The sequence below is a fragment of the Dicentrarchus labrax genome, unplaced genomic scaffold, assembly GCF_905237075.1.
Source record: "Dicentrarchus labrax unplaced genomic scaffold, dlabrax2021, whole genome shotgun sequence".
Classification (NCBI taxonomy): Eukaryota; Metazoa; Chordata; class Actinopteri; family Moronidae; genus Dicentrarchus; species Dicentrarchus labrax.
In genome coordinates, this window is record NW_026136702.1 from 10,492,029 (window position 1) to 10,504,445 (window position 12,417).

Here is a 12,417-nt window from a genome sequence, read left to right on the forward strand (position 1 = left end):
CAATCCACGACCAGAAGTCCAATAACAAAACACCACTCCAGTTCAGATCTGGCAGACCATTCCTCCCAGTCAACCCCATCCAGGTTTCTCCATTATTGCCCATATGAGCTTGGAAGTCTCCCAGTAGACGTATAGACTCCTTAGACAGAATCATTTCCAGAACACCACCCAGACACTCCAAGAAGGCCGGATACTCTATGCTTTATGCTTGCATAAACGCACACAGCAGTCAGAGCCTTCCTCTCAGAGTGACTTGTACTCACATAGAAGCAACCCTCTCGTTCCGATGGAGGGCTTGTGAGCACCTCTAAACCTGGGCAACAAGTTATGAGAAGTTATGAAATAGATTTAATAGATAGATAGATAGATAGATAGATAGATAGATAGATAGATAGATAGATAGATAGATAGATAGATAGATAGATAGATAGATAGATAGATAGATAGATCTGGTGTTTTTCAAGTAAACAAAGCTAAACACAACAAACAGCATTATTATTATATCAGAGACATAAGAAATTGACATTTAACAATAAATTCAATATTAAGTAGCTTCCCATATTTGTTCCTATAGACTATAAATATAACAGATTTTTCATCAAGTGAACAACTTACATTACATATATGCTGCATATACACAAATACACACTCGCCAAACACCAGGCTGTTTCTCAGAGAATGTTTTGATGGCTACAGCAAATCTAGGCCTATCATAATATTCAGCACAGATTGTATGCTTGGCTTCTGAGCAGAGCAAAGAACCTCATAGTAAGGTAAATATTTATGTTGTATTAACCTTGCTTGGGTCAAAATGGTCCAAAATGCCAAGAGTTGTACTTTGTGGGCCAAAGTCTAATCTAGTCCATCAGTTTTCTGGGGATCCGGCATTCATGGAAGTCTTATTTAAGCTGACTCCTGTATATACAGAGTAAACATCATGAAATCCTCAGTGTATGCTAACAGGGCAAAAGGGGGCCTTGCATGTCTCAAAATGGATCACTGAGTATAAACAGTGTTAGGCAGGCCTGGGTAACAGTTACCTCCACTAAGGAGGCACTGTCACGCAGAAGTGGCCAGACACGGCGCAGTCCTCCTAAATCACAACACAATTAGATTTTGTCAGAGGAAGTGACGCTGAGCAGTTGTTATCACAAGGTACAGGTTTATGTGAAGCAACATTTTGCCAAACAAAACCATGTCCATGGATTGGCTTGATAAGATCCTGGTCTGAATGTCAGGAAGTTCACTAAGGCCTCACTGTTCAATACTGCTTTGGTCAGTTATTGTTAACCCATCACTCACAGGTCAGAGGTATTTATTCAACAAACATACTTTTGATTTTGAGTAAGTTACAGTTTAGATCAGGATCAATCTAAGTTACTTATCTTTCTGTACTTTAGCATGTTTAGCTCACTGTTCTCCCAGGTTTGCACGTGCTTTAAAAACAAAGCATGTCTGTATATTCATCTAAATGTGCATAAGTGTATACACATATGCACATATATGCACATTTGGATTAAAATGTCATAAATATGGTATGTATAATGAATAATATTTTTCTATTCACAAAAGCCCCAATTAAAATGGACCAGGTGTTAACGAGTCTGGTTTGATTCTTACATGTCAACAATGTCAGCCTGTTTGAAATTAACCACATGTGAAAGGAGATTGTTCCTGAATTTCATTTCTGTGACCAAACATTTCTGCTACTTACATAAAAGCAAAAGCCCATTTCCCATGAATGGAACTTAAAACAAAAATATAATTAAAGGTACATGCTTTGGATCACAGCTCTTGAAGGGCTGCCAAGTTTAATGACTCACTGTCATGAAACTTCAGTAGAGTTCAAGCCTGTCTTGCTTTCTATAGAAATCAGCGCAGCGCCGTTTCTTTGCGTGCCATTCTTGTCAGGGAGATACTGAGGGCACTTCAATGACAAGCATTTTGTTTAAAGGGCACACAGGCTCTAACCCTTCATCTAACTTCTTACATGATCATACCAAGCAGATCCCAGTTGTCTATGCATCAACAGACACTGAGCCAGGTCTGGCCCAGGTTTGGCCTGTCTGGACCAAAGCTGAGGTCTGGAGGTTTATCCCATCCTGGCTTCATGTTTCCCATCAGCAGCTGCCTCGTGCAATGACAAGACAGCACTTTTCCCACTACAAAGACCCGCTCCAGCTGCTTCCACATATGGGGCCACAGAGTGTAACAGTATGTGTATGTGTGTGTAAGAGTGAGTGAGTGCACCAACAACGCTGACTCTAATGCTATGGGAACTTTGTTTAAGGTTGCTGCTATAATTTGACAGTTTTTATTGATAGGTTCTGTCTGTATGAGGGTATTTCTGTTCATCTTTATGCTCCTGTGCAGGTATAAATCATAGCTTCTCATCTCTTTGTTTTCTCCTTTCGACCATGTGCTTCTGCAGATCCGTTATATCCTGAGAACTGCTGTGAAGTTTGGTTGCATTGCTCAATTTAATTCACATGATGAGACTTAGCTGTGTATACAGAAGTAGAATGTACTCCCAGATTCTCTCTTGTGCACAGCATAGCAAGTTTACAAGCAAAGTTTAATGTAGACTGACCTGTTGACAAACTGAAATCTGAGTAGGAATGAATTCTGTGTGTTAGTGCAGGTTGTGGCATGAGGGATTTGCCATTTTTCCTGACATATATACAGAAAAAAATACAACTTCTTAGGTATTTGTAGGTGTTTATTATCAATGTAAACTTTTTTTTTTTTACAAAAAATAATATATAGGCACACTTTACATATTAAAATAATGCTCTCCAAAAGAAATATGAACATCTCTACATTAACTATAAACAAATTCAGATGAAAACTTCTTTATATTTAATATGTTCAGGCACTGAACCTACTCCTGTGTCTTCCACCATGTTAAGAATCAAGAAATGTTATCGTTGTTCTTAGTCGTGTGAGTTCAAAGCACCTAATAAGCAACATGACCAAATCTCTCCAGGCAACGCTTTGACTCACTCTGTGGTTTTAGTATAGAGAATAACAATCCCATTTTTAAATAAAATGATTAAAATATTATGAAATAAAATTAACATAAATGATGTGAAAATTGTGAAACATAGGTTATGAACCATCTTCAGGCAATTCCTTCTCTTGCAAATAAATTGTTTGTGCCTCTGATATTTGCATCTTAACACAGTCAATGAAAACATTCTTTAAATTATTTTTGATTTTTCTTTAGAGTTGGGGCATTTGTACCAGTAAACTATAAAAACCAAAAAAGAGAAACCCAAAACAAAGTATTTAATCATATAAATTAGGTGTATACTTTATGTAAGTAAACATATCAAGCTTATCACTTATTTTCATCACTCTTTTTTATGTACAATACATTATCTAATAATATATGACAGTAAATCTGTACAAAATTATGTAAAATATATAATGTATATTTAGTACAAAAAACCCTAGCAGCATAAGAGGATTATAAAACGTGAGATCACACTGAAGGTATGTAGGTATAGGTTCAAATACACATAAAAAAAACTGGTATTTCAGAATTTCTAAATCTAAAGCAAGACCCAGATTTTGTGTGGATACAGGCTATGTGAGGACAGATGTTAGGGATGGGTTCACATTGTTCTTCATCGCTGCAAAACAGCACCAGCAACACGTCCTGGCTATCGTACTCTGCAGTTTAAACTGATGAAAACCTGCGGCAGAAAAGCAATGATACACAAAACATACAAAAACAGCCTTTAGAAGAAACAGATTTTCCCTTTAAGCCAATTGATACGGCAAGGGAAGAAACATGTTCTCAAACAGACTGGACAGACACATCAGTAGCTTTATCAATAAAACATATGCATACACACACACACATACACACACACACACAGCACTTAGTTAGTCCAGGCATGACCTTGCACACACCGCAGCATTTTCTCTTTGTGGAAAGGATCAAGTCAAACTGAAGTTGACTTGTGTATGCTTCAGAAACGCTGCCTGTTCAGAGTTTTCTCTCATACTTTTTTGACTGCCAGTCAGTGTAAAATTAGAAAAAAAGAACTCTTTTGGCAGAAAACAAACCCTCGGTTTGACAATCCTAAAAAAAAAAAATAGCTTAATCAAGTCAAAGAATGTGGACTTTTTTGTAACTACAAAAATACATAAACTGGCACAAAACAATCACTTGTAGCATTTGAGGAATTCCTGGTGAAAAGAATTTAAAAGTGTTCAGTGCAGCCCTTTTATGTGTCTTGGGCAAGTCTTTCTTTGTTGGACCAGAGAAGAGAACAAGGAAAGGGCTGGGTTTATTTGTAATTTGGTAGTGTGGTTTAAATATTACAATTGAAATAACAGTCAAAGAGGCTGTTGTTAAACCAGAAGACTGTACTGCATTCAAGCCACATGTCCACTCTACTGAAGTGACAAAAATCCAAATAAAGTGGTGTTCTGACCTCCCTGTTGTCCCTGGAAAGGTGAAAAAAGAAGAGCCACACTGTTTTTAAGCTTTGGGTCAAGCTTGCAGAGGGTTGGTTTGGTAGACTTCTGAGCATCACGCCCACATCTCAGGGATGAAGGGTCAATGTTATCTTCGGCAGGCATACGCGTTAATGTTTTTGATGACATAAAAGCCTATGGTCATGGGAGGCATGGCTATTGTCCGTCCAGCCCTCAATGTCTTAGGCTTCAACTCCGGGAATGTCTCATTGTCCACCATGAGCAGCTTCTCCCCGTTCAGCTGGACATGTCTGCAAGAAAAAAAGGGGGGGAAATGCAGACTGCAACATAAAACTGCTAGTTGTACAAAAATATGTGGAGAAAACACGAGGCAGTTAATGAGGCTTTTTACATCAACACAAGACTGGACCTCCAGTGTTTAAGGGTAATGATTCTATCAGTTGGACACTTGGGGGTGCTGTTGTTACAAAATTGCAGTTTCATGACTGCACAGAGGTACAACCTGACTTTTTTAGTGGATCCTTCACAGAGAAAATCCTAACCTATTTCTCTACTAACAGTTTCGAGTAAACACTGAAATAGTACATTTGCAGTGTGAACTACATCAACTACTAAAACCAATAAGAATATTTAAAATAAGGTTTTCAAAGAAAAATTGTTCAAAATATTATTTTGATATAAATTTAATTGGTCATGTTCTCCAAAAATACCTTTGCTATAATACTGTCTATTCAACAACAACAGTTCATAGTGTAAAAGTGAAATAAGGTACAACTAAACTAGGTTTCTTTTGTTTTGTGTTCTTGTGAGGGAAGATTAGTTACTAACTAAACTAGATGTACAGTTAAGTAATCGAGAAATGCCTGTTAGGCTGCCATGCAGCCTTGCCCTGTTACAAGATGCAAAACATTTCACATTCCTCTATTTTCTTTGCACATAAAACAGAAATAGTTGCCTCCTGTCTGTGTTTTTATAGAGGCTATTAATAGCTGATTCATTGATTCTTTTATTATTCACTAATAGTTTTACCATAACAATTTAAAACAATATGAAATGTTATTATAAAGTAGCTATAACATGTCACATTTGTAAGTTAAGGGTTAACACTTTTACAAATGGATTATGGGCCAGATAGCAGGATAATTATCACAGAAAGATTGTATAGTAATTAATAAGATTTTTTAAATACAGTAGGAAAATATTATGAACCTTCCTGCATAACTTACACAGTTTGAGTATGAATTTCACATATAGTTTATTTAAAAATGCATTGTTTCTCTTTATCCATACAAGATATTATCTATAAATATGATGATACATAACATAATAAATCATGTTCAAAAGAGAAATGGTTTCCTTATACTGTTTTTGTACTGTAGGGTTTCTTTTAAACACACAACTTTTAAACTTTTAAGTGCTGCTTTTATTATAACCATTTTTTATTGTTAAACTGTAAATTTCACAGTACTATAGAGATTATGGCCGCTGGTCTGCATATTTTTTTACATGAACCTCAAATTCAATAAAATATCAAATTAAAAGTTCTGAATTACTCAAAGCTCTACTACAACATGCATGTACCTCGATAGTTGGCCAACGTTAAAAAGTCCCACTACTCAGACAAATTTATAGACATCTGGTGTTGCTAAATTCTTCATAAAAGTCTCCTTGCGCTGCCGGTGGTAAAGGAAGGCACTTAAGGCCTGAAAAAGGCCCATCGTTAGCTCGCTCTCCTATTAATTGCCTTGCAATCCTGTTCTAACACCTAAAACATCCTCCATCATTATGCTGTTATTGAAGGATCATGCCTGAGACTCAATTAAGGCCGTATGTAGGTATCGTATAACACAAAGACACACACAGTCTTGGGTCATTAGGCTGTTATTCCAGGATTTGAGGCTTAAGTCTGAGTCAGAATAACAGGCCAGGGGCTTAAAGGAGAGTGGAAGAGACAGAGCATAAACCTTTAATTTTAAGCGATGTTGTAAGGCAATATGAATTATATTACCTTGTTACATAAAGTGCAATATATCATAGTCAAACTGAATTTAGAGTTAAAATGGCATAAATATAAAAGGATGTAAGAATCCATTGATAAAACATCTGTTGTAGGCTATAAAAACAGATTCAAACAAAAGGGCGTAAACACATTGGAACTCTGTGAAAGACTGGGCTCAGTCAATGTTTCCTTTTAAAACTAAGTTTCATTAAAGCAGTGCAATATATTATTCTGATTTAACAGAAATTAAAAAAAAGGTTTATTCCTTTCTAGCTTTTATTTGTTGTTTTTTGTTGAGTTTTGTTTGTTGTCTTAAGCTATCTACAATATAGATAAAGACAGGAAGTTACTGCATACACAACATGCCGACTCAGCGTGATTTACACAGCTGAAGTCCAACACCCACTGCTGTCTTAAAATTGATTCACTGCAGCATTTGAAGGGCCAGTGTTTAACACCCCATTACGGTTGGAAAAAATCAAATAACTAAACACCCATAAAGTTGTTCATTAAATTCTCATTATCCCTGACTTTCAGACCTTTGCAAAAAAATTAACTTTTTTGAAAACTGCTTCAACCAACGTTTTTATTATTAGGGTTTTTTACTTTTATTATAAAAGTGTTTTATTTTTTTACACAAGCAGTGATGGGACTGGAAAGCTGTTTTGGTAAGCTGAGTCTCTCACCAGTGCATTTGTCTTGTTTGATCAGCATGAATGAATGGAACTGGATACTCTATATGAGGTCCACACTGTTGTTTGGATAGAAAACAATTATTCAATGCCGGCATGCGTGTCTAGGTGCAGGTGTATGAGACAGAGAGACAGAAAGAGAGATACTAACTTGGCTCTGAGTCCGTCACTGCCGTAGGGTTGCAGGAGGTACTGATGGACAGTATTGTTCCGTAACGTCCCCGCCAACTTAATTTTCTTTCGCGACCGATGCAGGTTGATGATGTAGATTGTTATGGACCCTTTCACATAGTTATGACTAAAGAAAATAATGAAAAACACAACATTAATTTTCCTTTACCTTTAGGAACAATCATGACACAACCAGAAAAAAAAGGCTCCTCTCCACATCTGTTAATAGGGATTATATATTACATTGGCATGTTGAATAAAATTCTCTATAATTAAAGATGACTACAAAGAGAGGCAAGTCTTTGATACTGTATTTTCATCACATATAGTAATAGGATCAAACCACAACTCCTTGATCTAATCTGGATCAAAAGGCTAGCAGAAAAATAATAAAGTAAGATAAAGCCTGCTCAAGAATGGAATTCCATTACGCAGCAAGTTGTCCTTTATCATGGCCTAAGACCTATCATCTATATTTAGTATGAACCATAATAAACCACATTTCATTTTTGAAGCATTTATCATCCCTATAGAGGCTATCTGATGCAAAATCAGCTTCTCTTTTACAGTATCCAATATTAAAACCTGTTGCTCTATAGTCCAGGGTCTAATGAAGGGTGTGAACGCAACGGGCAACACTACTTGAGCTACACAGACAACAGTGTTTGAGTCCCTCTCCTGAGAGCAAAGCACTGGGGACACAACCTGAGAGGGATACTGGCCAGAGGTAAATAACTAAGTGAGACAGATAAGACAAACCTGATAAAATCTAATAAGGGTCCAGATATAAGGAGACAGCTGTAGTGAATAACACATGTCAGCCTTGGTGTTCAGGGTCAGGGCTGTGCTTTAGCTAAATGGTCCGGTAGACATCTCTCCCAGTTGCCATCTTTAAAATTTCATATCTTTAAAGCAATCTTGGTTTTTGGTTTGATGTTTATCTTTGTTCTTTTGCGCACAGGGTGAGCCATATTCAATATATTTACCAAGAGAAATAAAGTCATGTACAGTTGATGGGAACGCTGTGTGTCTGGCTCTGCGTTAAACTTGGTTTGTTTGAGGTTTGTTTCTGAGAAACGTGGACCTTGGCTCCAAGTGATAGATCAGATGGTTAGATGGAGAGCGAGATAATGACCTCTAAGGCCTTTTTCAAATGATGAGGTTCTTAGAGATCCAAACCAGGAACATAAACATGTGTTGATGCTGTTTGATGTTGGAGCATCGCTGGAGAGTGAAAAAAAATTCATGCAAACCACTAAAAGGGGTAAAAGGGCAGTGAAAGTCAAATATCTAATCTGCAAAGACTTTTCAAACCACTGACTGCCTCAGCACATTCAGAGTCTTTGCTGTCTTACACAGTACAGTCAAACCACTAAGACTACAATGGTTCGTCCACTTAAGGGCGGACTGTGCAAAACCACAAAGTGGCAGAAATAATGGCAAGATGGATTGGATTCAAGAGGGACTGCTTTAGTGCCTCACTGTCTGATCATATGAAGCCAGGTTGATTGGTATGAGTGGAACTTACTCCCAAATTCACCATGCCAGGTGGCATGGTGAATTTGGGAGTAAGTGAGCACACTTGTTGTAAACTATTTCAAATATTTGCGTGCATGCCGTTATACAACTCCTGCCCAACCATCGACATCTATCTGTGTAGTGCTACTATTTTTCTAAGAGATGCTCCACCTGTAAACGAGCCCTGTCTAGAGTAAGGCCGTAAGTCTAGCCTGGTGCTGACAGCCACTGGCCTGGGTTAAATGATAACCTTGAACAGGCCATGGTGGCACTCTTTATCTGCTCCCGGCACAGACCGCCTTATTGTCCCTCCCCCTCCCCCTCAAATACCCCCCTCCAGCCAATCCGAGATGGGATAAAGGCCTTGCACACCTTTCAGCGGCTCTTTGACGGCAGGGAGACAGAACCCACACACCTGATAAGTGATACCCGTTAAGTTTTATAGGCTCTGAGCTGTGAATGAGCGGGTGTCTGCCGTCTGCTTATTTATGGGAAGCTGAATGGGCCGGTAAGGGATTTTGTTCTTCCCCACCAGACACTGAGCCTTAGGTGTTTGCAGGAGGACACAGGGAGTACAAAAGTTAAGCAGTCTGTTTTCCATCTAAATCTTCAAGGACATTCCCAAAGTATTGCTACACTGAATCACCGAAAGACTAAGAGGATGTGTGCTCTGTCACCTGTCAGCTTTAAGTTAAAAAAATTACCAAAATCATAGCATATAAGGATAATTTAACACTCTTGCTGTGTTTGATTGCTGGATACAAACTAATGTGGTTCAGCTGTAGCACGTACTTGTAGTAGCTGGTACAATGGGCGTAGATACGTAGCTTGTCTCGTATGACTCGTCCTGGTTGTGGTTTCCTCTGCAGTCCAGCCACCCGCACAGCTAAAACCCTTGGACCAACCAGACGCTTAAAGACCAGAGAGAACCAGTAATCCTGTAAGGGCAGCACCACAACACACAGACACACATTTGTCATCACTTTTATGACCGTATGGGTTAATTGTATCATCATAATACTGAGGACAGAATTCAGCTGGTTCCTGTTTAGACATACAATGCAAAAACATGCAGGTGTGGAAAGGAAGTTTTAAAGATCTGATAAGACTAATAGAAGGGAAACCGTTTAACTGCATCACAAACTCCACTCTAATTAAATGTAAGGGTAGATTTAAAATAAGGAATTTTATTACCCTTTTTTTTTTTTTTTTAGATTCTAGATTCCCCTGAAAGTAAATATTGCTAAAATATCCATTTTGTTTATTCCTCCATGAAATGTCCTGGTGATTGTAGAGACAGATTAAGTTTCCCAAATTGTGAGAATTAAGAAGTTACCAGAAAAGCAGCTAGTCTGTGACAGAGTGAAAAAAGAGATATACCGTATTCCACAAAAATATCGAGTCCAAATATGTCAGCACACACAACGTTTAGTTGGAGCTGATTGTCCCATGTAACATGCCACATTGTATCTAACAACCGCTGACCCGTTAAGAATTGACAGGTCTTAAATATGACATTTTTACAAAATATTATGTTCCATCATGAATTGCTGTTTTCTGTTATCATTGTTGAGTGGTCCACCATACTGTGTCTCACTCTATAGACTACACAGACTCAACACCTCTCCAAGAGACCCAGAACAACATGTGTTCCTCAGGAAGTTCCCATGCAATCCTGCATATGGCAACATTTAAGGGCTTCTTTTTTCCATGCAGGCTTTAACTTAATTTGCTGCCAAGGCATCGAAGAAGCAGAGTACGCACATTATGGAGCTGTATAGTGTTGGCCACAGGCAGAGGGATGGGTGGATGAACGTATGGCAAGAACTGTGATCTATGATTAAAACATAGTGTATAAAACATAGAACAGTTATGAGTCTGGAGTTTTATTTGTGCAAGATGGCCGAAGCGATGCCATACTCTTGCTTTGTGTTTAAATTTCAAAACTCAAGAAAAAGAAAACATCAATAAATTCATATATTTGAAACTATGGGTGTGTTAAAATCCCAGACCAGAACAGGAATTGGCGGGACATAATACTGAAATTTTTTGGGAAATATCAGCTGAGGTCTTAAATCATCAGCAGTCTGTCTGTCTGCCTGTTTTCCTGTCTAACTGCCTTCTCTGTCTCCCTGTCTTTCTCACTCCCAAATCTCTTGAAATACAGACGTCAATTGGAGGAACAACCATCACTTTGACAACCGGTCAAAATAGCATGTAGACCAATAAATAGGTAGAAAGAAAAGCAGGCACAAGTAAACCAGTAACATGTCAAGAACTCCAGAAAAGTAAAACCATTTACCAGAGACCAATCAAAGCTCAGCTGCACAGTCAAGGGACTAAGAGGACAATAACAAGGAGAATAACAATTAACCTTTAGTGTTTAGCTAAATGGGGCAAATGAGAGTCAGACTGCCTGGTTGAGACCCTGTTAATCTCCAAGAATCCAAAGATCAAAGTATGAGGTTATTCTATTACCCTGTATCTAGAGGGAAGTTCAACATTTTAGTGTTTTTAATTTAACTAGCTCCAAAAGAAGTTAACAATCTTCATCAAGCTCTAATTGGGTTACCCATATAAAAATAAAAAGATAACAGCTGTTAAAAATGAACAGAAAAACACATGAGTGCAAGTATATGCACAATCTGCAGAGTCATGAAGGTTTGAAAGTCCTAGGGTTGAAACATGGGGAGAAGGGGCAGTTAGTGAGTGCAATCTACTGCCTCATCTCCCTGTTTGGTATCTGATGAATAAGTATTCCCTCTGGAGGGAGACAACAGGCACGTGTAGAGTTTAAACAAAACAAAACAGGAAAAGAGGGGGTAATTGGGACAGAAGAGCGAGAAAGAGAAAGGGAGGGGATCAGTGTAGAAAAAGGTGATGTGGTTGAGTCATTCAATGGGCGGCGGTGGGGGGCTTTGACTGGATTCTACCAAAGGGGGAGTTATCCTATAGGGGAAGGGGCCAGGTCATAAATTTCCCATGCAGAGGACAGGTTGGCCCTGCAGTGAATTCTCACAGCAGGTAGGCCAGTGCAGCCTTTAGACATCCAGCCATGTTTAAAGCATTGTGAACCTAGCGGGAGACCATCATTCCCAGAAAAATAATACAAAGAGCGGGAAAAATGAAGCCATCCCAATTGTTTTATATCTCATATATTTGAAGAGAGGCAGAAGAAAATGCATGCCTGGCTAGAGAGGTCTAACGAGGGATTTAGTACAAAAAAATATATTGTCAGGTTTTGCAGAAGTGATTAGTTCATAAGCCCAATAACATTTGCGGTTAAAATGGTATTTTGGGATTTCCAATACTCACTCTAGAAGCTATTTCTGACCAATAATAAAAGAATCTTGAATAATAACAAATGTTTGATTAATGCCTTGATTCCATCATCTTTTTCTTTTATTGTAGAAACGATGATTTACTATACATGTCCTTAATGTAAGCCTCCAACCCCCACTCTGCCTCAGCTTAATATAAACCCTTTTTATGAACTTAATAAATCTTTTTTATGAACTTGGCTCATGTTAGCATTTTATCACTCCTTCACACTTCTAATTGATTTTTTTTCCTAGTGAAATGAGATCA

General features: G+C 38.1%; 1 protein-coding gene across 1 annotated transcript in view; it reads right to left on the reverse strand.

The window, feature by feature from the left end:
• Window positions 1-2,714: 2,714 nt before the first annotated feature.
• hpse2 (heparanase 2) overlaps window positions 2,715-12,417 on the reverse strand; it is a 59,338-nt gene continuing 49,635 nt past the window's right edge. The window contains exons 11-13 of the mRNA XM_051426681.1: window positions 9,622-9,767; window positions 7,292-7,438; window positions 2,715-4,739 (exon numbers count right to left, since the gene is read on the reverse strand). Coding sequence (XP_051282641.1) covers window positions 4,577-4,739; window positions 7,292-7,438; window positions 9,622-9,767 — 456 coding nt within the window. The 3' untranslated portion in view covers window positions 2,715-4,576. The remainder of the gene's footprint in view (window positions 4,740-7,291; window positions 7,439-9,621; window positions 9,768-12,417) is intronic.